Source organism: Cervus canadensis, chromosome 18 (genome assembly GCF_019320065.1).
Source record: "Cervus canadensis isolate Bull #8, Minnesota chromosome 18, ASM1932006v1, whole genome shotgun sequence".
Classification (NCBI taxonomy): Eukaryota; Metazoa; Chordata; class Mammalia; order Artiodactyla; family Cervidae; genus Cervus; species Cervus canadensis.
Window position 1 is genome coordinate 38138179 of NC_057403.1, and position 25879 is coordinate 38164057.

General features: G+C 43.7%; 2 protein-coding genes across 7 annotated transcripts in view; both read right to left on the reverse strand.

Moving 5' to 3' along the window:
• The window catches only part of CMTM2 (CKLF like MARVEL transmembrane domain containing 2), a 22376-nt gene extending 18014 nt beyond the window's left edge, over positions 1–4362 (reverse strand). Inside the window, exons 1-3 of one of the 2 annotated variants that reach the window (XM_043436564.1) lie at positions 4236–4362; positions 3569–3919; positions 3280–3438 (exon numbers count right to left, since the gene is read on the reverse strand). In XM_043436564.1, coding sequence (XP_043292499.1) covers positions 3280–3438; positions 3569–3799 — 390 coding nt within the window. In that variant the 5' untranslated portion in view covers positions 3800–3919; positions 4236–4362. The other variant, XM_043436563.1, reaches the window with a different exon arrangement.
• Positions 4242–25879, reverse strand: part of LOC122420932 (chemokine-like factor) — a 32033-nt gene continuing 10395 nt past the window's right edge. For 3 of the 5 annotated variants that reach the window (XM_043436541.1, XM_043436542.1, XM_043436540.1), the window contains 3 exons: positions 24040–24198; positions 19442–19537; positions 16120–16299 (listed from right to left, as the gene is read on the reverse strand). In XM_043436541.1, coding sequence (XP_043292476.1) covers positions 16183–16299; positions 19442–19537; positions 24040–24198 — 372 coding nt within the window. In that variant the 3' untranslated portion in view covers positions 16120–16182. Of the gene's footprint in view, positions 4597–6447; positions 6547–10844; positions 10883–12691; positions 12851–15323; positions 16300–19441; positions 19538–24039; positions 24199–25879 lie in introns of those variants that run through there. The other 2 variants (XM_043436538.1, XM_043436539.1) reach the window with 2 other exon arrangements.

Consider the following 25879-nt stretch of genomic DNA (forward strand, 5'->3'; position numbering starts at 1 on the left):
AGCAGTGGCCACGGTACTGAGAAAGGTCAGTTTTCATTCCAAGCCCAAGGAAAGGGCAAGTGCAAAGAATGCCTCAATACTACCACACAATTGCACTCAACTCACATGCTAGTAAAGCTATGCTCAACCAATTCTCCAAAGCCAGGCTTCACCATACGCTGATACTCGTTGAACTTCCAGAAATGGTCAAGCTGGTTTTAGAAAAGGCAGAGGAGCTCAGAGATCAAATTGCCAACATCCACTGGATCATCAAAGAGCAAGCAGAGTTTCCAGAAATTAACATGCTATTTCTGCTTTATATGATATGCAAAGCCTTTGACTGTGTGGATCACAACTAACGTGGTATAACTGAAAGAGATGGAAATACCTAGATCCACCGATGCCTCCTGCCAAATCTGTACTGCTAGCGTGATCACAGTTAGAGCGTGGATCATGTGGATACAACAGACTGGTTCAAAAAGAAAAGGAGTACTGTTAAGGCTGTTATAGCATCCCTGTCTTATTATGCTTAATATGCAGAGTACATATAGCGCTGGGCGAAGCACAAGCTTGGACCAAGATTGGCCGGAAATATTCAATAACCTCAAGATATGCAGATGGACTACCACTTATGGCAAGAAAGTGAAAGAAACTAAAGACTCTTGATAAAAGTGAAAGAGAGAGTGAAAAAGTTGGCTTAAAGCTCCACATTCAGAAAACTAAGATCATGGCATCTGGTCCCATCACTTCATGGCAAATAGATGTGGAAACAGTGGCTGACTTTATTTTGGGGGGCTCCAAAATCACTGCAGATGGTGATTGCAGCCATGAATTTAAAAGATGCTTACTCCTTGGAAGGAAAGTTATGACCAACCTAGAGAGCACATTAAAAAGCAGAGACACTACTTTGCCAACAAAGGTCCGCCTAGTCAAGGCTATGGTTTTTCCAGTGGTCATGTATGGGAGAGTTGGACTATAAAGAAAGCTGAGCACTGAAGAAGTGATGCTTTTGAACTGTGGTGTTGAGAAGACTCTTGAGAGTCCCTTGGACTGCAAGGAGATCCAACCAGTCCATCCTAAAGGAGATCAGTCCTGAATGTTCATTGAAAGGACTGATGTTGAAGCTGAAACTCCAATACTTTGGCCACCTCATGCGAAGAGCTGACTCATTGGAAAAGACCCTGATGCTGGGAATGATTGAAGGCGGGAGAAGAATGGGACGACAGAGGATGAGATGGTTGGATGGCATCACCGATTCAATGGACATGAGTTTGGGTAAACTCCAGGAGTTGGTGATGGACAGGGAGGCCTGGCGTGCTGAGATTCATGGGGTTACAAAGAGTCGGACATGATTGGGTGACTGAACACTCCTGTAACCTGTCTTGTGAGATTTGTTTATGCTTTGATTATGATTTTGCACTTGTTTGTCAGGAATCCTATGGATTTCTTCAGAATAATATAAAATTGGGATTGATTTTTATGCCAGTTCCCAGGCACTGTGTTTTCTAAACTTCATGAAGGTTTCCAGCCTGAAGGCAGGAAAAACTTAATCCAAATCTATACAAAGGGCTTCCCAGGTGGTGCTAGTGGTAAAGAACTCACCTGCCAATGCCAGAGACATAAGAGATGTGGGTTCAATCCCTGGGTCAGGAAGATTCCCTGGAGGGGGACATGGCAACCCACTCCAGTATTCTTGCCTGGAGAATCGCATAAACAAAGGAGCCTGGTGGGCTACAGTCCATAGGGTCACACAGAATCAGACATGACTGAAGTTCCTTAACAGGTACTCACACATAGAAAGTGTAGGGTCAAGGTTCATATTTCTCAAGGTCTTTTTTGGTTTTTCCTCACTGAAAACTCAGGTAGAGATGAGTATGCTTTCTTGTTCCTCTGTGTAAGGAAAAGGTGTCTCCTCTGTCTTTTCCTTCAGGGTACAGTCTTTGCAGGATGCTGGCCTTATGTGGGATTCTTGGTTCTAAATCTCCACTTTGCCTGGGACCAAGACCACATCTCTTAACTTGAGAGTATGTGAGAATCCATGTTCAGAGTTCCTGGGTTAACACTTCTGGGCCATCTCCACCCATACTGAAGCAGCTGATTAGATTACCACTCCTGTTTCCCATTTCTGGCATCTGTGTGTTTCCCCCTTTTCTCTCTTTTTTTTCTTTTGCCAGCTCAGCCATTCAGTTAAATCAAGTGTTTACATTTCCCCCCTAATAGTTTTATGTAAGTGCAGCAGAAGGATTTTCAGGGTTCAGCGATTTTTCATCTTGTGGGAACTACCAGTATCTTCTCAAGGACTTGGGCTGGAAATGTGTCCTCTGCTTATCCCTTTCCCAAGACCTTTCTCCAGACCTGTGGGTCCCTGGACTCTAAAAACTTTTAACAAGTAGGAGGACAGAGTGTAGTTAGGGACTCGGAGTCTACTGATAAAGCTGGGTTTGAATCCTTTTTCTGCCACTTACTACCTGAATTACCTGGGGGCAAGTTGCTTGGCTATTCTGAAACCATTTCGTGTATAAAGTGAGTGAAAATGGTGAGCATAAGACTGTAGAGACATGCTGTGATCGAGCAATGAACAAGGGACCTTGGGTTAGTTGGAAGTTAGGTAGGTAAGTTTTGTGATTACCTAGGTAATGGGCAGGGGTTCAAGTCTGTGAGTCTTCAGGCAAAGCATCAGGCACTTTATTTTTACTCCCTAGCAACAATCTAATACAAGATTATTACTGTCTTCATGTTACAGATGAAGAAACAGAGTCTGGGAGTGGTAACTTGCCCAGTTCAGTCCCATTGCAGTGAATGATTGCTTTGGGCCGAACATCTTTCTGGGCTTAACATTCCTTTACAAGGATAATCACTGGTGATCTGGTGCTACTTTAGATGTGATTTTTCTTTTTAATTCTCATTTTATATGACTGATTTCTTCCTTGGATTTCAGGCGACAGGGTACCTTTGAAGTGATCTTTTCAGTCAAGTGTGCTGGCATAGGGGTTGGAAGGAACCACTGGTTGCTACACCCCCCTTGCTGCCAAGGAGAGCAAAGCTTCAGGAAAGCAAAGACTTCTTCCTCTGACCACCCCATAGGGAAGAGGCCCTCCACCCTCAAGCTGAGCTTTTGGAAGCCTTTTCTACCTAACTTCAGTTGCCCCTGCTCTGGCCCCACATGAAGGTGCTAAGCCCATGCTTGGAGCACAATAAGAGAGATGAAGTGTATCTCTTTGTTCAGTCACTTTTCAAGTGCCAAGATACACGCATGGATGTCACACCAGGCTCAGCCACTCCCCACCGCCCCTCACTTACAGAAATAGGCCATAGGATGAAGGGCAAGTATCTCTGGATGGCGAAGGTGTAGACAATGATGAAAAAGATGAAGATGGACATCTCCATGGTGATGATGAGTGTCAGGATGGGGTGCACAGTGGTCCCCGTGAACATTATCAGCGAACCTATTAGGCAGGCCTGCCGAGAGACATGCCCTTTGAGCCATGGCCAAGGGTTTAGGCCACAGGAGCCCCAGGGAGCCCACTCCTTCTCCCTCCTCCCGTCTTTGGACATCCCGCTCCCACCCAGGGATACAGGCCCAACTTACCAAGCTAATGAGCTTGACCTCAGCGTGCCCCAGACTCCAGAACTCTCTATTGCTGTCCTTGAATTCCCACTTGTAACGGCGACACCCCTTCCTCGTTCCCACTTCATCTTTGGGCTGCTCTGACTTTTTCTTGGGCTCGTCTGGCTTTTTCGCGGCGTCCGGCCCAGGCGGTGGCGCTCCAGGTGCTGGGGCTGCTGCCGGTTCCCCGGGTTTGCCCTTTTTATCAGCCATCTGACCGTGGAGTTCTTAGGTTCTCAGGGCCTGCCCAATTTCTCCTGTCGTCCCAGGTCAGGCCCGGCCTTTGCGCGAGCCAGATGCCCACCGACCTACTTAGAGGCCGCGCTCAGCCAACTGCCAGGAAGGAGGAGCGAAAGCCAACGCCTGGCACCCTCCCCGCGCGCGCCTGGTCTCCCCACGCGAGTCCCCTCCACCCTCCCCGGCCCCCGGCCCCCGGCCCTCCGGGCACCGCGCGCGTCTCCGGGCCGCCCACCCGCGGCGCGGAAGCCGCCGCCCCGCCTCCGGCTCAGGTGGGCTGGTGGTTCAGCTGCCGCGCCGAGCTCCCCTTGCAGCTTCGACCTCGCGAGGCCTCTGGAGGCGGCCCAGGGTTTACGCCGACAAGCGTAACGCGACTTTTACGCAAGGCGGCACGAACAAGCAGGAATATTACCGGTTTAGCAGTCCCGATTTTATGATCACATGTGGGCCGAAATGGGTGACAGCGTGAGAGTTCAGCGGCGAGAGCCGCCGGAGGAAGGAGTTGGCGGGGTTTTCATAGGCGTCCAGGAGGGTTCCGGCGAGGTTGCTTTCGAGGGTGACTGCCCCCGGCGGCTGCGTGGCTTCATAGCTGCCCTTGTAGGTGCGTTTGGGCCTGCCCTTGTGGGTGTCCTTGTGGGTGGGATGGGTTCCGGGGTCAGGGGTCTACTGGTTTCCATTTTGATTCCCAGGGCTTTTTTCAAGTTATTCCTCATCGTCTTGGTGACCAGAGTCGCATCGATGATACACACGGTTGCTGCTGTGAGACACAGGGCCTGGCAGACACAAGACCAGATGCAGGAAGGAAAAATGGGGTTATTTTGCAGCTCTGCAGCACCCTGTGTTCCTTATCCTGGGGTGTGGGAGAGTGTGGGGAGGGGCCTGTGGGTGGCCCCCTGTCCCCCACTGACCCTCCACTACCTCCTTGGTGTCTTCCCACTTGGCTGCTGCAAGCCCACTGGGGCATTCTCAGAAAAAGGGTTTTTGGACATGGGCTTTACCACCAGGGATGACCTTGCCTAAGGCCTGAGTCCCTAGGAGGAGAAAAGGGCACTGATCCTAAGGGGCCCCAGGTGGCGGTGGAGTCCTGAGAAGGCCCCTCGATGGAAAGGACTCTCGGGCTATATTTGAAAGGGCAGGTAGTTGTTTGCAAAGAGACAAAGTGGGAGGAAGAGAATTCCAGGTACCCAACTGGGTTCTCCATCTGGTGTGTCTGACACCTGTGGAGCTGGTGAGGGAAGGGGCAGAGTTGAGGCTGGGGAGGTGCAGGATCTGGGACTTCATCAAGGTGGGAGGGGAGGTTCCAGGTTCAGGAAGCCCATTTGTCCCAAGATGAATGGAGAGTGAACGGGGCTGGAGGCAGGGAGACCAGTGTATGTGTTGAGGGGGGTGGGGTGGAGGTGGGGTTGTTCCGACCATCCAGGTAAGTACTGATGGAGACCTGGGGGTGGGAACTCCTGAGAAGGCGTGATGGCTGAGTTAACAGATAGGGATCACGGCCTGTAACACCCAAGATTCCAAGTACTCCTCAGTTCCTGTCTGCCTTGTATGTTTCTCTTTGTGTTTGTGGGTTGCTAAGTCGATTCAGTCCTGTTCAATTCTGTGCAACCCCATGGACTATAGCCTGCCAGGCTCCTCAGTCCATGAGATTCTCCAGGCAAGAATACTGGAGTGGGTTGCCATGCCCTCCTTAAGGGGATCTTCCCGACTCAGGGGTGGAACCCTCATCTCTTACATCTCCTGCATTGGCAGGCAGGTTCTCTACCACATGCACCACTTGGGAAGCACATGTTTCTCTTTGTTGAGGAGTGGATAAATCGTGTCTAACCCTGTGACCCCATGCACTGTAGCTTGCCAGTATCTCTTTGTGGTCACTTAATCCCTGGCTGCTTTCATGAACTTTTCCTAGGTAGGTCTTGCTGTAACTAATCTTGAGCTCCCTAAGTGGGAAGGGACTCAATCCCCAGCACTGTGCTCAGGCCTGGCACAGGATTGACAAATATTCACAGATCATAGGATGAATTCGAAGAACTTATAGTTTTTTGGTTTTTGTTTTCTGGATTAATTTCTATTCCCATCACTTAACTTCTTGAGTCAAAGTCTCACCACCCTATTCCCCACCCCCTATCTTCCAGGCACTTAATCTGTCATTTCTTGTGCTCTTCATACGATGAGGATTTGTCCCAGCCTTGAGACCCAGGGTAAGGTATTTAACCTCCATTCCCTTATCTGTAAAAATGAGAGTTGTAAAGATTAAGACAGAAGATTCCTAGCCTAGTGTGGGAATGTCTTCCCTCCTCACTTTGGCAATGCACTTTTTTTTTCCTCTACAATCATTTTTTTGGAATACATTTTGGCAACTTTTAAAAAAGTAGTGTGTATGATTTTCAGAAAAGTTTCCATAGACTTGTTTTTGTACTTATTTGGAGAATGAGTATTAGAATGAAGATCTTCATGAGCTTAGAGCTTGTGTAACTTCAAGTCTTCTGAAGAAGTCAGCACAAGAAAGAGCAGGGGTGGTTGGTGGGGGGTGTTCTATAAATGAAATAATGATGGTCTGCTAGTTTCCCTTTTTAAAGAATCTTGAAATACTGATCTTAAATGGAGTTGTGAAGGCTTCTACTTACCCCACCAATATAGAACAAATGCCTTCTTTCCTTTTCTTGTATCGCCAAGATGGCAACTATTAAAAGGAACACTGCAGTAATGAAACTGTTGATAAGATCCTGCAACACAGAATTGAAAATGGTCAAGTTTACATGAAAATGTCATTTCACAAAGTCTTTAAATTAGTCAATTACCCATCTAACGATGAATGCCTTTTAAAAACTTTCTCTTTGATTAATATTGACAGGAACAAACCCTCAGCAGCATAATTCTTATATCTTCCAGAGATGTGAGTTTATGTGATTATAAGGTCCTGAATAGGACTGTCAACAGAAAGGGGTTTAACTTCATTAAAGAATACTCTTTTTGTAACAGTTTTCCCATCAGGCTTTTTAAAGTGCATAGGAAAGTGGGCAAGAAAAAAAACCCAGAGGTCTGAGGACCTGACCCAGACTGACCCTCCATAAATACAATCTTATTGAAGTTTTGTATTTTAACTTAATGTAAATTCTTCATTCTATTCCATAATATGTTTGTTTTAATATAAAAATAAAAATTTAAATTAACATTTGACTGATTTAATTCCACTCCCAAATCTGCAGATCACTAGAACTGAAACTTTGGAAGTTGGATTGTATTTATTCTGTAGGGTCACACATCCCAAGAAGACAGGAACCCATCTGAGGAGCTGACCTGGTATTCTGGAATGAAATTGACTTTCTCTCTTTCCTAACACATGGCCAGAATTGATTTGTCCTGACATCTATAGGCTATTTGTGTCCTTTTTGGATGTCAGTAATGGAGCCCTGCCGTCTAATCATATTGGGTCTGAGTGGAGCTCCATGGTGTGCTGAGCATTTTCCTGTCATTATCTCATTTAACTCTCACAAACACCCTCCACAAAGCCAGTACTGTTAGAATCCCCATTTTAAGAGGACATAACAGAGGCTTAGAGAAGATCATTAAATTGCCTATGATTGAATATCTGCGAAGGAACCGAATCAGAACTCAGCTCCCTATTGCCTTCCATCAGGGACACCCAAATGAGGAAGAAATGACCTGTCCCCCTAGGTTGGAAGTGCAGCACCTGTCTTTGGCATTTTCTGTGGAATGAGTAATGGAGGATCAAAGTGGCGCGGGACAAGCAAGGTGAGGCTGTTCTTTGCTGATCAGCTCTTTTGGCCTACCAAGTACTAGATGTATCACCTGGGACATGTTTTATTGCCCCTCTGTGCCAACAGGCTCATTTTTTTTTCAGCTATGCTGCATGTGGGATCTTAGTTCCCCGACTAGTGATCCAACCCATGTCCCCAGCAGTGGAAGTACAGAGTCTTAAACACTGAGCTGCCAGGGAAGTCCCCCAACAGGCTCAGGGTGAATATGGGTATAATGATTGGGCTTCATTGACTTCATCTGAGGATTAAATGGCATAATGAATCTGAAAGCATCAGATGAGGTACCTGGCATCTAGTTGGTAGTGGGAGTGCATCAAAGTGCAGATTCCTGATAATCTGCCCTCAAAATGTGCACAGTGAGTAAACATTCTGTGAACTTGAGGTGTTCTTCCTGTTGAGATTGGTGAGCAAGGAGCCCTATTGTGGAATGGGACTTGCTTCTTAGAAAGGCACTAATGTTTGCTATTTGGGCACGTGAGAGGTAACACTGGCGGGGGCACATTGGTGCAGGGCTGGTGAGGGTTGGAAGTCAGTTCCACTTGGGTTCTGTAGGCTGAGTGAGAGGTCTGTTCACAGTGGGGCAGGTACAATGGTTAGCAACTTTGCAGAAAGCATAGCACCTGAGGATTGTGTAAACCAAGATATTCAAAGATGTGACCAGGGACATTGAAGCAGAGTGTGAACTTTAAAAAAAAAAAAGTTAACTGTGGTCTTCATCATTGAGAATTTGGATGAAGGCATATTAATAATGATAATAATAATAAATGCAGACTTGATCTCCCTAGTCAATCATTGACTGCCTCATCAGAATTCCATCTCCTCATTGGAGTTTTGGACTCTTACTTGGAAGGAAGTGCTGTCCCAAACTGTCTCTTGGTGGTAGTGCTTGCTTTGTATGGAACATTTCTATCATAGCTCACATGTCTTGAGCACTTGCTATGTGTTGCATACTGTGCCAGGGTGTTCATATGTGATCTCATTTGATTCTCACAATAAACTCTTATCATCCCCAGTTTACTGATGGGTAAGCGACTTGCCTGGAGTTGCTCAGTCAGTAAGTGGTTATGATCCTCCTCACTCCAAGGGCCTTCTCCTGACTAACCCCACTCCCTTTTGCCTTAGACACAGACCCTCTAAGTTGGCCTCATGTTTGACAGAGAGAAAGGTATGTCTTCTCAGATGGAGTAAAACTGCAGCTGAATCTTACCACGTGCAAAAGCACTTCTAGTTTCCCCATAAATGCCATCCTTACTCATCATCCTTTTTTTTATCTTTGACTAAATTATCTTATTGACTCAAATAGTTGCCTCTGACGAAATAGATTTGTGACTTGACTATTATTTTTCCATAAAGTGCCCAAACTGTTCCCAGAGATAAACAAAATTGTGTCGAATTAAAATTGGGAAAAAAGATGCTTTGATGGTGAATGGTTATTTTTTTTTTAATCACTGAAGATTAGGAAGGAGTCAAACATTTTACAATTTGTTTCACAAAATGTGGTATTTGTTAACAAGAATGTATATACAATAAACAGTACATGGTATTTGACTAACAACAACTTTCATTGGTTCTGTTTGTGCCTTGGAGTTCTCTAGACACATGGCAGAACCTAATCAGACATCACTACAATTATTTTTCATTAATTTGAAGGGGACATTCTAAAGCTGATACCTTTTACTTATAAACGTAAAGATACTGCTGAGAGTTTTGGAATCATCCCTTTGATAGAATTTTAAGTAAATACGTTTTTTCTAAATTGTTTTCTATTGGAAAAAAAGAAAAATCAACTTGACCAGAATTCAGTTTCTCTGACTGTGTCAGGAAATATATATATTTTTTACAATGTAGAAGTGTTAAAATATGGGCTATTTAGAAGACAGTGATTATAATTCATACTTTTCTTGGGTATACTGATAGATGATACTGGAAGAGGGTGGGTAAAGTCGATAATGAAATCTAACAGAGAAGACAGTGATGCCAACACAGGTAGGGTGAGGAAAGCTGGGCCTGGCCCACCCCCTGGGGGGCTCTGCATCACACTCTGGGGTCCCATAGCTATCCAAAGAAAAGTGAAACCTCTCCCCTAAGAAGTGAAGTAGCAAAAGGGGGCCTGGCTTTACCAGGGTTGACTGAAGGCCTGCAGCCCTACACAGGCTGGCCTGAGCTGCCCATGACGGTGGGAACAGCTCCTCTCATGAGACCTTCCTTTTCATGCTGAGGAGACCCTGCTCCGGCCTCTCCCTGAAACTCTTCCTGGACACCCCCCTTGGACCCTCCAGCAAAGCACAGGGCCTTGAGGCTCTCTCCAGCATTATGGCTGTAGACCTTTTTCTTAGAGGGCTCTAGTCCTCCTTGACCACAGCTGCTGACCTCGGTGCTGTGGAGCCCTCATTTGCCGACCCCCCAAAATCTGTACCCTGCCCCCCACCCCAGAATAATCAGTTCATGGTTTGCTCCACATCTTAAGGAACCATGAGAGAACTGGGTTCTTTCTATCTTCAGAGAAGATAAAATTTAGAAAATGTGAGGAGGGCAAAGACATAGGGAAAAGGGTTGAGAGAAAACATCACAAGGCACTAAGGGTATAAAGTCTGGAAAGAGTCAAACAGACCTTGGCTCAAATCTGAGTTTCCACGTGCCTACATATGACCATGGGTAATGGTCATATTAATGGTCTCTTTAATCCAACTTTCTCATCCATTAAGTGTGCAGTGGCGGTTGGGGGTGGGAGCGGGGCGGTGATCACAACCTCACCGGGTTGTTGTGAGGATGAAATAAGGCAATCTGTATGAAGAAGTATCGGGTACGTGGAATGTACTCAAAGACCGTTACTTTACCTTCCCTTCTTGAAAATTCCATGGACAGAGATTTTAGTTTCCCCTCAGAAACCTCTCCATGGTTATAGCTCTCCATAACTGAGAGGCCTTTCCACGTGTCCAATTAAAGCTGCTCACAGTTTGCCTGCTCTGCTTCCCACTGCTCAGCACTCTGTGGGACAGAGAGAGCTCAGCGGCCTGTTTAGAAAATCCCTCAGATGCTCCAAGAAAGCATTTTGAGTTTCAATTCAATAGCAACCATCAGCTACAAATTGGCACTTGCTGTCTACCTCTACAAGGATTAAATCATGCAGCTGCTGATTTTCAACACCTCCTGAAAGGAGTTCAGGGTGGAGAGCAGAAATGAGGCACTCTGTGCTCAGGAAAAAACTGGCAGGACAGGTCTTCAGATAGATATTTTCAGGAGCTGATTTTATGAGTCCAATTCTTGTTCCTCTTCATATCTAGAAAAGCATTGAAATCCTTCACAGTGACGACTCTTCCTTGTGCCTAGCAAAAGCATCATGAGACTAATAGAAACCGTCTGGAAAAATAAGTGCTTGATGGCATGTACTTCCCCTTCACCAGAGTCACACGACTTTCCCCCCTGCCTCTTTGGAGCAGTTTCTCAGAGCTACCTGAGATGCTGTCTCCCAAGCTGCAGTCCTTATTTGGCCCCAAATAAAATTTAACTCACAACTCACATGTTGTGCAATTTTTTAAAGTCGACACAACCAATCCTACTTTATGGTTAGAAAAGGGCACCATAACAAAGTGGAATGTGGAAGAGGTGTGAGCTCCTTCAGAGTTAGGATGGTTCATGGTGCAGAGGATAAAAGGGTAAAAGCCACCCAACTGCCTCCTGGGGTCCACGGACACTTTGTAGCGAATGTTTAGTTTTGTGGCAAGCCTTTGTGATCTTTGCTTTAACCATCTTTAAAGTTACAGGAACCCTATTAGACAGTTTCTATCATCACACTTTTCCTTCCTTGAATTTCCAGCTTCCTTGAAATTCCTTCCTTGAATGGGGAAACTTGAGGCTAAAGTTTTCACAGCTAGGAAGGTGGCAGCGCCAGGAACTGGGTCCGTGTCTGTATCTGGACCAAAACCATGCTACCTCTCTAGTCTGTGAGGTTGCAGAACCTCAGGCTCTGAAATAAATACTGTTTTTTCTGAGACCTCAGGAATTAGCTTCGGGAATTTCTCAGCTGGTAAAAATGATGAGATTTGGGGAAAAAACTATTGAAGAAGGCTATGCAATGTCTTTTCCTGAATTCCCCACCATATGGCGCTCCTTTGGGAAGATGGACCCTTCAGTTCAGTTCAGTTCAGTTCAGTCGCTCAGTTGTGTCCGACTCTTTGCGACCCCATGAATTGCAGCACACCAGGCCTCCCTGTCCATCACAAACTCCCGGAGTTTACTCAAACTCATGCCCATCGAGTCAGTGATGCCATCCAGCCATCTCATCCTCTGTCGTCCCCTTCTCCTCTTGCCCCCAATCCCTCCCAGCATCAGGGTCTTTTCAATGAGTCAACTCTTCGCATGAGGTGGCCAGAGTATTGGAGTTTCAGCTTCAGCATCAAATGGACCCTTAGCACACATGAAAAAGTTGACTCTTGCAATCTTTCAGGGCACACATGACAGTTTTCTAAACTTTGCCATGTTGTAGAAAATTTTCAGAGGGATGTTTGTAATTTGTTAGAGTGGGCACTCTTTGAAAAGTAGGAAAAGCGTGTGCTATTTCATAAAGCAATATATTACTGAATATGGGCTTCCCAGGTGGCACAGTGGTAAAGAATGAGACTGCCAATGCAGGAGACACGCAGGTTCGATCCCTGGCTCGGGAAGATCCCCTGGAGGAGGAAATGGCAACTCACTCCAGTATTCTTGCCGGATAATCCCAGGAGCCTGGTGGGCTATAGTCATGGGGGTTGCAAAGAGTCAGACATGACTGACTGATGCACGGAGAGGAGAGAGGGATATTACTGAATATACTAAGTAAAATTTTCTTTAGGACCAGCTGAAAAGTACCACATGTTCAGGGCCATAATCAGATGGAAGCAGGTGTGTATATTGGTTGTCCTATAGACAGAGGGGTTCCAGGAATCTTTCTGGATTTAGGCTATTTTTTTCTCTGGGATTAGGGCAACAGTATCACAGCTCAGTTTTGTCCTCGTCCAGAGAGATCCCTCTATTGTGCTCAGTTGAGGAGAGCCTTTACCCTGGGGCTGAGGGCAAAGTTTATATGCAAATTATGAAAAGGAACACTTACAAGTAAGGGCCAATGTAAATAAGTCATCAAGTGTTGAAGGGTTAGCATATATATTAGAATGAAAAAAACAACGATGCAGGTTTCCAGAATGGTGATTGCTATGTAGGACTCTGGGGCTTCGGCGATGATGAAAAGAATGAATGCCCCTATGAGAAGGCCCTGCAGTAAACAAACAAACAAACAAACAAACAAACAGGATTTGTTTTAATGCAAATGGGCTATTAAAAAAACCAAAAAACAGAACAAAACCATAAATGGTCAGAATGCAAATCTGATTATATTGCAATGGCCTGTATTGTTTGGCACATATATGTTAGTTTTAAAATTCCTTATGTTTCTTAAGAAATGAAATAACACACACAAATAAAAAATGCACACAGTACAGAAGCTTCTTTCTCCTCCCTTGTCCCAATCCTAGTATATCTCCTTAAAAGTAATCACTATTAACTGTGTATATTTCATGCCAGAAAGAACTGTGTATATATAGGCCAAGTGAAGTAAATATATATTGATTTTGAGAGAAAGAGTGAGATAAAGTCCCACCTTTCTTTCTTTCCAAACACCTGCTGATTATCCCAACGTCATTTGTTGGGAAACACCACTGATCTGAAATCCAACTTTATCATATACTAAATTCTCATATGTATTTGATTTTGAAACTCTTTTCCTCTATTGAGTTGCTGACTTTTCTAGTACTTTTGAAATTACAAGCAACTTATTTTATGTTGTATTTTTGTCTGGCTTGGACCCCCTTTCAGTACCCATTCTCAGGTTGTTTATGTTTCTTATTTTTGTCTTGATCAAGTTCCCCAAACTAAGCCTGTTGGTATTTTAATTGGAATTTCCTTTAACTTATAATATAGAAAGATCACAAAATTTAGTCTGACCCTTCAAGAACAAAGTATGCCTTTCCAGTTATTTTAGTGGTTTTTAAAATATCTCTCAATAGAGTTTTAAAGTTTTCTTTGTATAGGTCTTTCACATTTATTTCATTTAATCTTAGATATTTTACCATCTTGATTGTTGTTGTAAAGAGAAACATTTTCTTCTATTCTAAGTGCTTGCTCATTTCTACTAAGTTAGTAGAAATTATTGTATTCTAGAGTGTTTCCCAGTCAATTTTATTTTTAGATCTTTGATCAGGTCAGCTGTAAGAAATGATATATTTTGCCTTTTCAAATAGTCTTACTTATTCCTTTTTCCTGTGTGACTGTGATGACTAGTGTTTCCAGCAAAACACTGAATAACAGCATTAATAGTGGGCATCCTCTTTGTTTTTAATGGGAATACTTCTCTCATTTTAATGGGAATACTTCTGAGGTTTAATTATATGTGATACTGATTTTGGGGTTTATTTTATAATGTCAGTGAAATATCGATATATTCCTAGTTAACTGGTCTTTCTCTCTTCTTCCCTTGCTCACTTTTTTTGCAATCAGAGATGAATGTTGAATTTGTCAAATGTGTTCTATACCCTCTTTGATAGAGTGTCTTGATTTTTTCTCCTGTTACTTATGATGGATTTGTCTAACAGAGTCCTAATATCGAATCATCCTTATGTTTCTTCTTCATGATGTGTTTTTAAGAAGTATCAATGAATGTTTTCTGCTAACGTGCTAATATTGTTGCTTTGGTACTAGTGAGATTTCTATTGAATATTTTACTTTTCTTTTTCTGAATTTGGTCAGGGTTGAGGTCAATGTTACACTGACTTTATAAAAACAGTTTAGAAGTGTTTCTTTTTTCTCTAGTCCTTGAAAACTATTGAATAGTATCAGAATTACATCCTATGAAGGTTTGAAAGGGTTAACCTGTGAAAAAGTCTAGGCCTGATTGTTGTTGTTATTTAGTTGCTAGGTCCTGTCTTAATCTTTGCAACCCCATGAGGTGCAGCACACTGGGCTTCCCTGTCCTTCACTATCTCCTGGAGTTTGCTCAAACTCATGTCCATTGAGTTGGTGATGCCATCCAACCAGCTCAGCCTCTGTCACCCCCTTCTCTTGCCCTCAATCTTCTGGGACTGATACATTTTTGAAAGATACTCTCATTTTCCTCCCTGTGTTTATATTGGTCTGTTTTGATTTTTCTCTATTCTGGGATCAGTTTTGGTAACACATTTTCCTAGAAAATCAACTCTTGGACCCAATTATTCACATTTGTTTTGCAAAGTAACTCTTGTGAATCCTTTCAGTTTCTTCCCCATTTACAGTATTTTCCCTTTCTGGTTTCTAACTTTAAATATATGTCCTCTCCCACCCCACCCACTTTTTTCCTGTTATATGGACCAGTGGTTTACCAGTTTTATTGGTCAATTCTATTATTTTTGTTTGCTAACTTACACTTTCCTGCTATTATCCCCATTGCTTCCCTAATTCCCTTTGTGAGGGAAAACCTGAGAAATATAAAAGTGAGGGATTGGGGGTGGGTGGTTAGCGTGCCAAATTTAGTAGCAAGGCTTGAGTGCGTGGGAGGAGTCAGGGGAGAGGCCGAAGAAAGGTGAAGACTGGCAAAGGGAATTAGGGAAGCTTCCCCCCAGGTGGCACACCCCTGGGAATCACTCACTCCCAGAGGCCAAGTCGGCCTGCCTCCACCCTTGCATCTGCCCAGCGGGTCACCAACTCTCTCTGCTCACCAGCCTAATGATCTTCAAGGCTCCTGTGGGCGAGAAGAAAAAACGCTTGATGCTGTCCCTGAATTTGGGCGGGACTTTGGCCCGGCCCTCAGCACGCTTTTGGATGGCCTCCTTCTCTTCTTGGCTGAGGGTCGTGGGGGTTGAAGGCGGCTTGAGTATGGATGCTGAGGGCGCTGCGCTGACGCCGCGCTTGGAGGGTGTGGATCGACCCGAGCGCTCGGGATGCGCCCCCTCTGCGATGTGTACAGAGCGCAAGAGAGTCCCCCGGGATTTCGAGCCCTTCGAAGGTGGGTTGTCCTTTTCAGCATCCATGGTGGACCCCTGGGCCTGGTGGTGTCTGACGGGCCCTGCGGCTCTGAACCTTGCACGGCGGCGGCCAGCCCTCCTCTGGGAACCGGCGTCTCGCCCCAACGGCTGCTGACCGCCTCTCCCTCGCGGGCGCACGCAGCTGTCGCTCCCCGCGGATAAACCCAGCCCCCCAGGCACCCTCCTAGCCACCGGGATGTGACGCCGGGGAACTCGAGATCCCCGCAATGCCGCCACCTCCGTCTTGCCAGCCAGCCGAGGGGAGTGAGCTCTGGGGACCATTTCGGTGGTCCGGGCGCTTTCTCCTTCTGCCTCCCCGCCCGCCACCCACCTTGGGCCCAGGAGTAGGAAAAGGGATCAGATCCGATTCAGGCCGGATTCCCAGCGCTTCCTTGGAAGTTATGGTGCCAGTGAGCGCTGGATGCACAGTTCCTGAATCTCTTCTTCCAGCTCCCATATTGAGATGAAAATGAGAACTGCAGAAAGTATGTGTTAGAAAAAGAGATATGTTTAATACTTAGCATCGACTAAAAAGGATATAAATTTACAAAACTCATAGTTTGTCATGAGCATCAGTTTTCTGATAAGGACCACTTGGATTAAACAGCAGCTTCCGGTAAATAAGTGCCCCATCGGCAATAGAGAACACTGAGGCCGCGAGTCCAAACACCTGAAACAAAGACACAGTGTCACTGCTGATGGCCACGGTCACACAGGTTTTAAGTGGTCTGCCTGCCAGCTTCCTTTCCTGTTAGGGTTCCCTATTTGTCATCTAATACTGGAATGGGAAGAGATTTCAAAGATCATTTTATTTGCATTCTCAAGTTTTCCCAGTACCTTCCTAGAGAAAGGGAAAGATCATTTAAGTGAGCAGAAACCAATACTGAAGTGGTGTGGGCTCTGAAGCAAATACTTGTCTGGATCTCCTGTTCGCCAGTATTACTGTTTAAAGCCCTACTGATAATATTTAGTCACTAATCAACATTTCTATACCCAGTGTTCAACTGTTCCATTTTTCTATTGCGAACTGTACCAGATAAAAAGTCAGGGTTAACATCAGCTCAAGATTTAAGCTGTGATAAGAACTTTGGAGAACTGGAGTGATGAGATGATCCAAAGTGAGCTCTCCAAGGCTGGGCCGCATCCACATAAGGGGTGAGATTCTAAATAAGCCTCAGGAAAAACTGAGTAAAGGGAATTAACTGGAACATGGTCTTTAGGTTCTCTGATGGCTATTTGAGAACTGGCACCCGGGCTGGAGAGAGGCATGTCAGTGCTACCACCAGCTCCATCCAACTGCCCAGGAGGTCTGGCTTCAGACTCTGTCCCTTTCCCATCCTGAATCTCAAACACAGCTTCCTAGATTCTGATCACGCTAAGTATTTGGTTGCCCAAAAAAGTCATTCGGGTTCTTCCATAAGATGTCACTGAAAAACCTGAATCAGCTGTTTGACCAACCCAACACTTATTACAAGATGCTTTCATGACTCTGCTACTGAGCATGCTGCTGGCTCCTCTGCCGGTAAGCATCTGCCTTTCTTCCCCTTTATTCCTGGCAAACTATGATTCCACTGCCAGAGAGAGGGCCTGTTGTTGTTTAGTTGCTATGTCGTGTCTGACTCTTTTGCGACCCCATGGACTGTAACCCACTGGGTTCTTTTGTCTATGGAATTTTCCAGGGAAGAATAATGGAATAAGTTGCCATTTCCTTCTCCAGGGGATCTTCCTGACCCAAGGATGGAACTCGAGTCTCCTGCATTGGCAGGTGAATTCTTTATCACTGAGCCACCTGAGAAGCCTGCCAGAGAGAGGTAGTTGCTTCTTTTTTCTTGTGCTCCGTAGTAATCCACTAACAACTTAAATACAGCTGTTTGCACTTTGTCTCCTGTATTAGGCTTTAAGCAACTTGAGGATAGGGGTCACATTCTAGTCCGGAGCCATCCAAAAGAAATACGAGTTACCAATGTAAACCACATAATTGATCATAAAAGTTCCAATTTCCACATTAAAAAGTAAAGAAAAAACAAGTGAAATTAATTTTAATAATATACTTTATTTAGCCTGATATAGGAGAAGGAAATGGCAACCCACTCTAATATTCTTGCCTGGAGAATCCCAGGGACGGGGGAACCTGGTGGGCTGCCATCTATGGGGTCGCACAGAGTCAGACACGACTGATGCGACTTAGCAGCAGCAGCAGCCTGATATATCCAAAATAATATAATTTCAACATATCAACAATATAATAAAATTATAAGTGAAATATTCTACATTCTTTGGGGGGAGTAGTAAGTCTTTGAAATCCAGTGTGTATTTTACATGTGCAGCTCATCTCAGTTCAGACCAGCCACATTTCCAGTGCTCAGCCACCTGTGGCTTACGGCTCTATACTTTGTCAGCACCTACCAAAGTGCACTTAAAGAATGAATCAATGAATTAATGAGGAAATGAAAGTAAATTCTGTGCCTCCTCCTTCTTTCTCCCTATGGAGGGATAAAATAATCTTTAAAGATAGCTAGCGGAAATTGCTGTTACAGCACCATCTCATTTCTAGGGTAATTCTCATCCCTCATGAAATTGCTTTGGGCCTAGTGAAGTGGAAAAATCTTTGCTGTTGTTCAGTCATTAAGTCGTGTCTGACTCTTTGGAACGCCATGGACTGCAGCATGCCAGGCTTCCCTGTCCTTCACCATCTCCTGGAGTCTGCTCAAACTCATGTCCATTGAGTCGGTGATGCCATCCAACGATCTTATCCTTTGTTGTCACCTTCTCCTCCTGCCTTCAATCTTTCCCAGCATCAGGGTCTTTTCTAGTGAGACAGCTCTTCACATCAGGTGGCCAAAGTATTGGAGATTCAGCTTCGGCATCAGTCCTCCCAATGTGTATTCAAGGTTGATTTCCTTTAGGAGTAACTGGTTTGATCTCCTTGCAGTCCAAGGGATTTTCAAGAGTCTTCTCCAGCACTATAGTTTGAAAGCATCAGTTCTTTGGCACTCAGCCTTCTTAATGGTCCAATTCTCACATCTGTGCATGACTACTGAAAAAACCATAGCTTTGACTACATGGACTGGATTCTGACATATGTGGCCACTTCTCCCAAGTGGCCCATACTAAGAAAAGATAAGGAAGTTGGAGGGAGATTTATTTAAGAACTTTCTAATTCACGTCTCTAAATTGGAACCTAGAAAAGTCATGATTTTGAACCCCCTCTAAGAAATCTCAGAAGAATATCAGATGAAACTGTAACTAAATTACTTGACTCGTGGTTTGTTTTGGCTTGCCTTCCAAATTAAACTGATTAGCTTTTCTTCAAGCAGTGTTCAAAATAATCCTTTTGTTACAAGTCTTCCTACCACCCATTCCCTTACATGACACATGTTTATTCCATCTGTAGCAGTATCTGGACCAGAAATAACTGAGCTCAGAATTGTGTGTCTCTCCTTAACAAGCGGGATGTATAATTTTCTTGAAAAGGGATAGCTATGAAATTCATCCACCATTTGTTATTTTTGCTTGATATCAGGTTTCTGAGAGCTTAGTATTGTAACTGATTCCTAACCCTATATATCTGTGAGAAATACAGAGGAACCTCTTTATTTGGTTAACTTCAAATTTAGTGTGAAATCATATTCCTTCACATTAATCAGGGCATGTGTTCATGCACAAAAATATTAAGCCACTAGGTACTGTGTACTGGGATAGGAGCCTCAAGGATGAAAACCATCTAGTTTTCTGTTCCTCTATCTATTTTTCAAGTAAATTTGAATTCTGATTGAACCTGAAGGGAGAAACTCTAAAGAACCTCCACTTACCCCTCCAAGGACTGTGTATGTTGTGGTTTCTGGGATCAGTGCCAACACAGATACAACTATCAGGAATACTGCTGTTACCACTGAGTTGATAATATCCTGAAAACACAGAATAGAAAGATCAGAGTTGCATGAAGATCACCAAGAGAATGAATCTGCTCCCTAAAGATTTTGAAAATTCCATTTTTTTAAAAAAACAAATTTAAATAAATAACTTAGTTTTAGGAAGTCAAACTGCTATTGTAAAATGACATGTATATTGTATTTGGTCTACAATGATGTCTAATGGGTCTCTTAATGTATGACACACCAATCATTAATTCCTTATTAGGGCTTATTTGCTTTTTGTTGAAAGGTAGTTGGAGAGAGAACTCATCTGGTTAGGACTGGGTATGTCTTATGTGGAAGGTTTAAAGTAGAAGTCAGAATGCTCAGTTTTAGTAAGTGTGGAGTGGTCTACACCATAAAACAACTTTATAATGTTACTCCAAATGCAATTAATAAAACTTTGAGCGGGATAAACTTAATTTTCGGGGAAAAAAAAAAACTCCCACACATCTGTATGCAACAGCTGGCCACTTACACAATCATTTCTGATGATGTAGCTCATTCATGTAATAATTTCTTGAAATGAAGCATTTCTGAACTGTGGCTTTAAGAGGTGCAACTTACATTTGGAATGGATGTATACTGTGGAAAAGATAAGTCGTCTTTATTCTGGAATAGTTTATGTATATTAGCAGATAACTGTAGCAGGAAGGAACTATTAACATAGAAATCTTCCAAACCCTGGTAACTTAGAAAAGTAGTTATTACAAAGAAAACAGGAAGAGATTCAATGGGGACAGGGCAAGAGTGGATGATACACTTAGGCAGGAAAAAAGTCCTCATCTGCAGGAGATATTGAGACTAGCTGTCCTAGGTTAGTGCTCCTTTCTGCTGGGTATTTTGCTGTTTCAAGGCAACAGACCACACCTCTGCTCCAGACAGATAGCCGGCCTCCTGGTAGTAATTTGAATAAGTGTATATAAATGGCTTCAGATAAAGATGGTGTTCTAGGAAGGGTAGAGAATAACAGCTGGGGGTGGGGTAGTGGGAGAGGGAAGCATGCATCTGCCCCAGAATATCAGTGATCCTTAATAGTGGTTTCAAGCCTTGTTTGTCTATTAAAAACCAAACATCAGTATGCCATGGAGTAGACTATAAATTTAATTACAAAAATGGAGGTTTCTTAGAAATTTTGAGCCTGTTCTTACATATCACCACAAAAACCTGGGTTGCCTCACTGTGTGTGTTTTCTGTCGCTGGAGCACTTGAGGGGACCAGTCAGAGGACACCTGCTCTATGAACTGTGTTAGGTACTATACCTCTGGGACAATGACATGCATCACAGACCTGTTGTGCAGGTGACCAAGCCCTTTCCTGATCAGTGAAGACAGTGGCCGTTGATAGAAGTATCGACAGGTTAATCGGAGTCTTCCGCCGTCTTGGTGTCCTTCACTTATGTCACAGGCACTGGCCCCAGTTGTGCTCCGGCCTTGCTCCTGTCTGCCACTCTGCAGGGACCTCACTCTGCTCATTACCCTCTTTGGTCCCTGGCCAGGTTTCTTCAACTCAGCGCTGTCCCTCTGCCCACAGCTGTCTCCTGACCTGCTCAGTCTAACTATTCCCACCACTTTACTGCCGGGGCCTCTATTAATACAGTGAATATATATACATAAATTTTTTCTGGGCTTTCTCTCCTTACTTATAACATTAGTCACCTCTCCTTTCTTCTCGAAGTGCTCTCCTCTCTTGACTTCTGGGACACGGGTCTCCCTCGGGTCCTCTCCTGTCCTTCTCTCACCACTCACTCCTTTTCATGCCAGATGTTGGTGTTTCCCAGTCTTGCCTTCATCTTGCTTTACTCTCCCTCAGAGCCATTTTCCCATCACGAGGTGATAATTCCCCCAAAGTTGCAGCTCTAACTTCTCTCCTAAGCCTCAGACCTGAATATTTCCATCTGAATGTCCCATAAGGCACTAAAACCTTCTTTTTCTTAAGCCGGACTCATTATCCACCTCTCCCCTCGAATAAACCTATTCTTCCTCCTAAACTTCCTGTCTTGTTACCCTCTTAAGACGGTTCTTTAAATGGCAGCTCTCCTTGATTTTTCTGTTACCCAATCCTATCAGTTTTCATCAACACTCTTTCTCTCCAGGTACAGTTTTAACCTTGATTTAGGCCTTTCTCGTTTTCATATCTGGATTATGATAACAGACTTTTAAGGGGTCTATGAGACCCACCTCTGGTTTGTCCCTCTTCAAGCCATTATTGACATTGCCACCAGCGATCTCCTCAAATATAAGCTAATTGTGTCACTCTACTTAAAAACCTCCCAAAGCTTCCAGTGGCTTTTGGGTTAAAACCCAGGACACTCAAATTCTTGCATGCTCTGACCTCCTACTGCCACTCAAACCTGTACTCTTGCCCCCTCTCTGCTTCGTGGCCACTCAGAACTCCTGCAGCTCCTTGAGGGTCCGGCTTTTTCTCCACCTAGAACCTCACACACACACTGTTCCCTGTACTGGGAGGACTCTCAGCCCTGTTATCAGTCAGCTGACTACTTTTCATCCTCCAGCCCTCAACTCAGGCGTAGTTTTCCTCAGGCAAGCCTATTATGATTTGGTTTCCTTCTCCTCTAGGAACCTTCACACCATCCAGGGAGCACCTATTAATATTATACTGAATTGCTCATCAATCTTGCTTCCTGGCTATATGGAAAGTCTGTCAGTTGCAAGATTTGTGTTTTGTTTTCTCAAAGAGCCTAGTATAGAACCTGGGATTAGTAGATACTTAATATTTGCGGAATAAATGATTTCATGGGCTCAAGAGCAGAGAGGAGTCTGGGTTTCATGACGGTGTGATAACTGAGTTGACCAGATAGCATCATTTCTGAGTACAGTATCAGCCCAGGGTGAGTCTCAGAGATTTGGAGACTACTTTTCAGTATGCTGCACGTAGGCCACGCTCCCTCTCTGCATATCCTGTGAAATTTATTTTCCAAGTTTATTACTGGGACATGTAAGAAGCTCCAGAGAATTATTACAGTTTGGGGGAAAGATATAAATGCTAAAATGTGTTAAGTTTTATTAACCTTGGAAAAGCAGAGTGTGAAGAGCACTATATAACTTTTAGGGTGTAAGATGAACAGGATGTGGGCCATGTTCATCATCTCTTTGGGATAATTTAGCTGAGTCCTTTCTGCCGCTAAACGATGTGACAGGACCACCTAAGGAAGGTTTTGTCATCTCCTGTGCAGATCTTGCTGTAGTCAGCTCCAGTTCCACAGTGGAGCACAAGGAGGAGTTTGGAGAGATGCCACAGAGATCCTATCCTTCCCCCAGCTCTCCACTTTGGGGACTTTCTCAGCTTGTGATTAGCCTGAAGTGCTCATCATTGGCCTTCAAAAGTGGTTCCAGAAAGTGCCACCTTAAGGCATGTTTATGGTTTGAGAATAGCTCTAAAGTCCTCTCTCCTTAATACGAGTTGAAGTGAAGTGTTAGGTGCTCATGTCCTACTCCCTGCGATCCCATGGACGGAAGCCTGCCAGGCTCCTCTGTCCATTGGATTTTCCAGGCAAGAATACTGGAGTGGGTTGCCATTTCCTACTCCAGGGGATCTTCCTGCCCCAGGGATCTTGGGTCATCTGCATTGCAGGAGGATTCTTTACCTGCTGAGCCACCAGGCAAGTCCCCTAATACAGGGTTAGTCAGCTTGGATATGAGTGCTCTGGAACCCAAAAGGATGAGACCAGTGCAACTACCAGTCTGGCCAAAGGGTGGAAAGGCAGCAGGGGTCTCAGAAAGGAGACCTAAGGAGATAGGATTCTGGGGCTAAGACTTGAAAGAGGAGCAGTGAAGTTGCTCTGGTTTTCCTAGAATCAGCTTATGGTCTAGGCTGACAGGCCAAGAATCTTAGCTAATATCTTCAACTTGCCTATTTCAAGAGTTTCTGGACCATTTGGGTGCTCCACTGGGCAGCTATTCCTAAAGCTGTGAGTATGACAGGTAAAGTCCCTATGCTACTGAATAAGGTTCTACAAGATGAGTTAAAAATTATTTAGCATCAATGATGACAGACATTTTAAAGTAAGATAACATTGTGCTTTATTCAGCCTCTAAATTATTTTGATTTTCCATTTAGTGATCAGGGATATGTAAGATGTAGATACTTGTGTATCTGGCTCCATCTCTGTTCCCTAATTTTGAGGTCATGTCAACATGAACTTTAAAGGGAGGTAAAGATTAAGAATGCTCTATGATTTTATTTGACCATGATCTTAAATTTAAATTTATTTTGATGATCTACCCCTAAGTGAATTTCCCTAACAGAAACATCAGCCGTATCTACCGATAGATGGAGCTCCGAGGAGAATCCATGCTCAACGGTTGCTCTGGTTCCCTGAGGATCTCCCCAGAGCACAATAGCAGTGGATAGAGTTCCTCCTTCCTAAGCCTGTTAAAGATTCCTTAAAGGTTTATGAAAACTAAACAACAGAGTTTATTAAAATGTTTCTTTACGGCAGGAAAAAGTAGTTAACAATGAAACTGAACACTTACAAGTAAAGGCCAAAATAAACAGCTAATTAATTGATCAAGTCTGAATATATATAAAACTATGAAAAATAAAGTAGCAGTGGCTTCAAATCCAGTGACAACAATGTACGGCTCTGGCGCTTGTGCTAGGATGAAAAGGGTCATAGATGTCACAACTAGTGCCTAGAGGAAAAAAAAAAAACATGATCTCTTCAGTGATTATTGAACAAGTTTAAGCTGTAAAAATGATCAATTCTAAATGACAAAATAAGTGGGTTTTTTCTTTATACCTCACACACACATCTAAAAGAGGCAGACTAAAATGTATGGATGTCGACTTCTCTTTTCATTTTAGAGAACTAGGTATCCCTTTCTGTTTTGTTTAATTAATTTCTCCACTTGTATACCTAATACCATCACTTCCCACATCCATTCCCTTGATCTTTTCCCACTAAATAGCTCCCTTTCCCTCTCATACCTTCAATCTCTCCTCCTCCACTAGCTCCTTTCCTCATCATCTTATCAACATATCTAAGTTATCTTGTCTCTCTCTTTTTAAATAATATTTATTTATTTATTTGGTTGTGCTGAGTCTTACTTGCTGCATGTGGGATCTAGTTCCCTGACCAGGGATTGAACTTGGGTCCCCTGCATTAGGAGCATGGAGCCTTAGCCACTGGACTACCAGGGAAGTCTCTAAGTTACCTTCTCTTAAAACATACACACCCCTTCCTTTCATCTGCTCCCCATAGAAATTCCCATTTTCTATTTCTCCCTATAATGCTTCTCAAAAAAAGCCCGTGTACTGGCTGTTATAATTCCTTATCTTCCTCATCACTCCTTAACATGTAACAAAAATCTGGAATCTGTCAAATTTAAACTTAGAGTGTTGCCATGAAAAACACTGGGGGTGCTTCTCTGGTGGCTAAGTGGTGAAGAATCCATCTACCAATGCAGAAGACACAGACTCGATCCCTGGTCTGAGAGGATCCACATGCTATGGAGCAGCTAAGCCTGAGCACCACAACTATTGAGCCTGTGCCCTAGAGCCCAGGAGCCACAACTGTTGAGCCCACGTGCTATAACTTCTGAAGCCCACGAGCTCTAGAGCCTGTGCTCTGCAACGAGAGAAGCTGCCACAATGAGAAGCTTGTGCAGTGCAACTAGAGAGTAGCCCCTGCTTGCTGAAACTAGAGAAAAGCCCATGTGGCAATGAAGACCCAGCACAGTCAAAAATAAATAAAAATTAATTTTTTAAAAAGAAAAATACTGGGAAGGAAAGTTTAAAACAAAGTGTCAGAGAAAAACAATTCTCTGAAGAACCCTGTGGAGAAGAAAAGGAAAAAAAAAAAAAAAAACAAAACCCAATTCTGGTACATCACTTTTTAATGCATTTTCTCTTACGTAAACATAATGCAATCAGAATGAACAAAAATTTAAGTGAAAAAAAACCAAGATAATTAATCTAATCTAATTTCCTTGTTTCCAAATGAAGATGTAGAAAAGAGAACTGATAAGTGACTTAAAGGAAAAAATAAGCTGGTAGGTCCCTGAGAGTCTGTTGATGTTGTAATGTTCTTACAGGAGATACAGCTTTATTCAAAGTCTCTGTGGACTTGGAAAATGATTTTGGCAGGAGTCTTTGCTGATTAGACTTTTATGATCAGTCTGTCAGCATCCACATTCTCTTTTTAACCTTGGATCTATATAGGCTACTTATTCATAAGTCTATCAGTTACTTTATTAGTGTAAAAGTAGCTTACTTTGAAACTTCTAAATTGGTCAGTTTCTTTTACAGTAAATATAACTAGTTTACTAAGTAACTTTTCTTTATAATTAATATAATTACTATCAGCAACATATC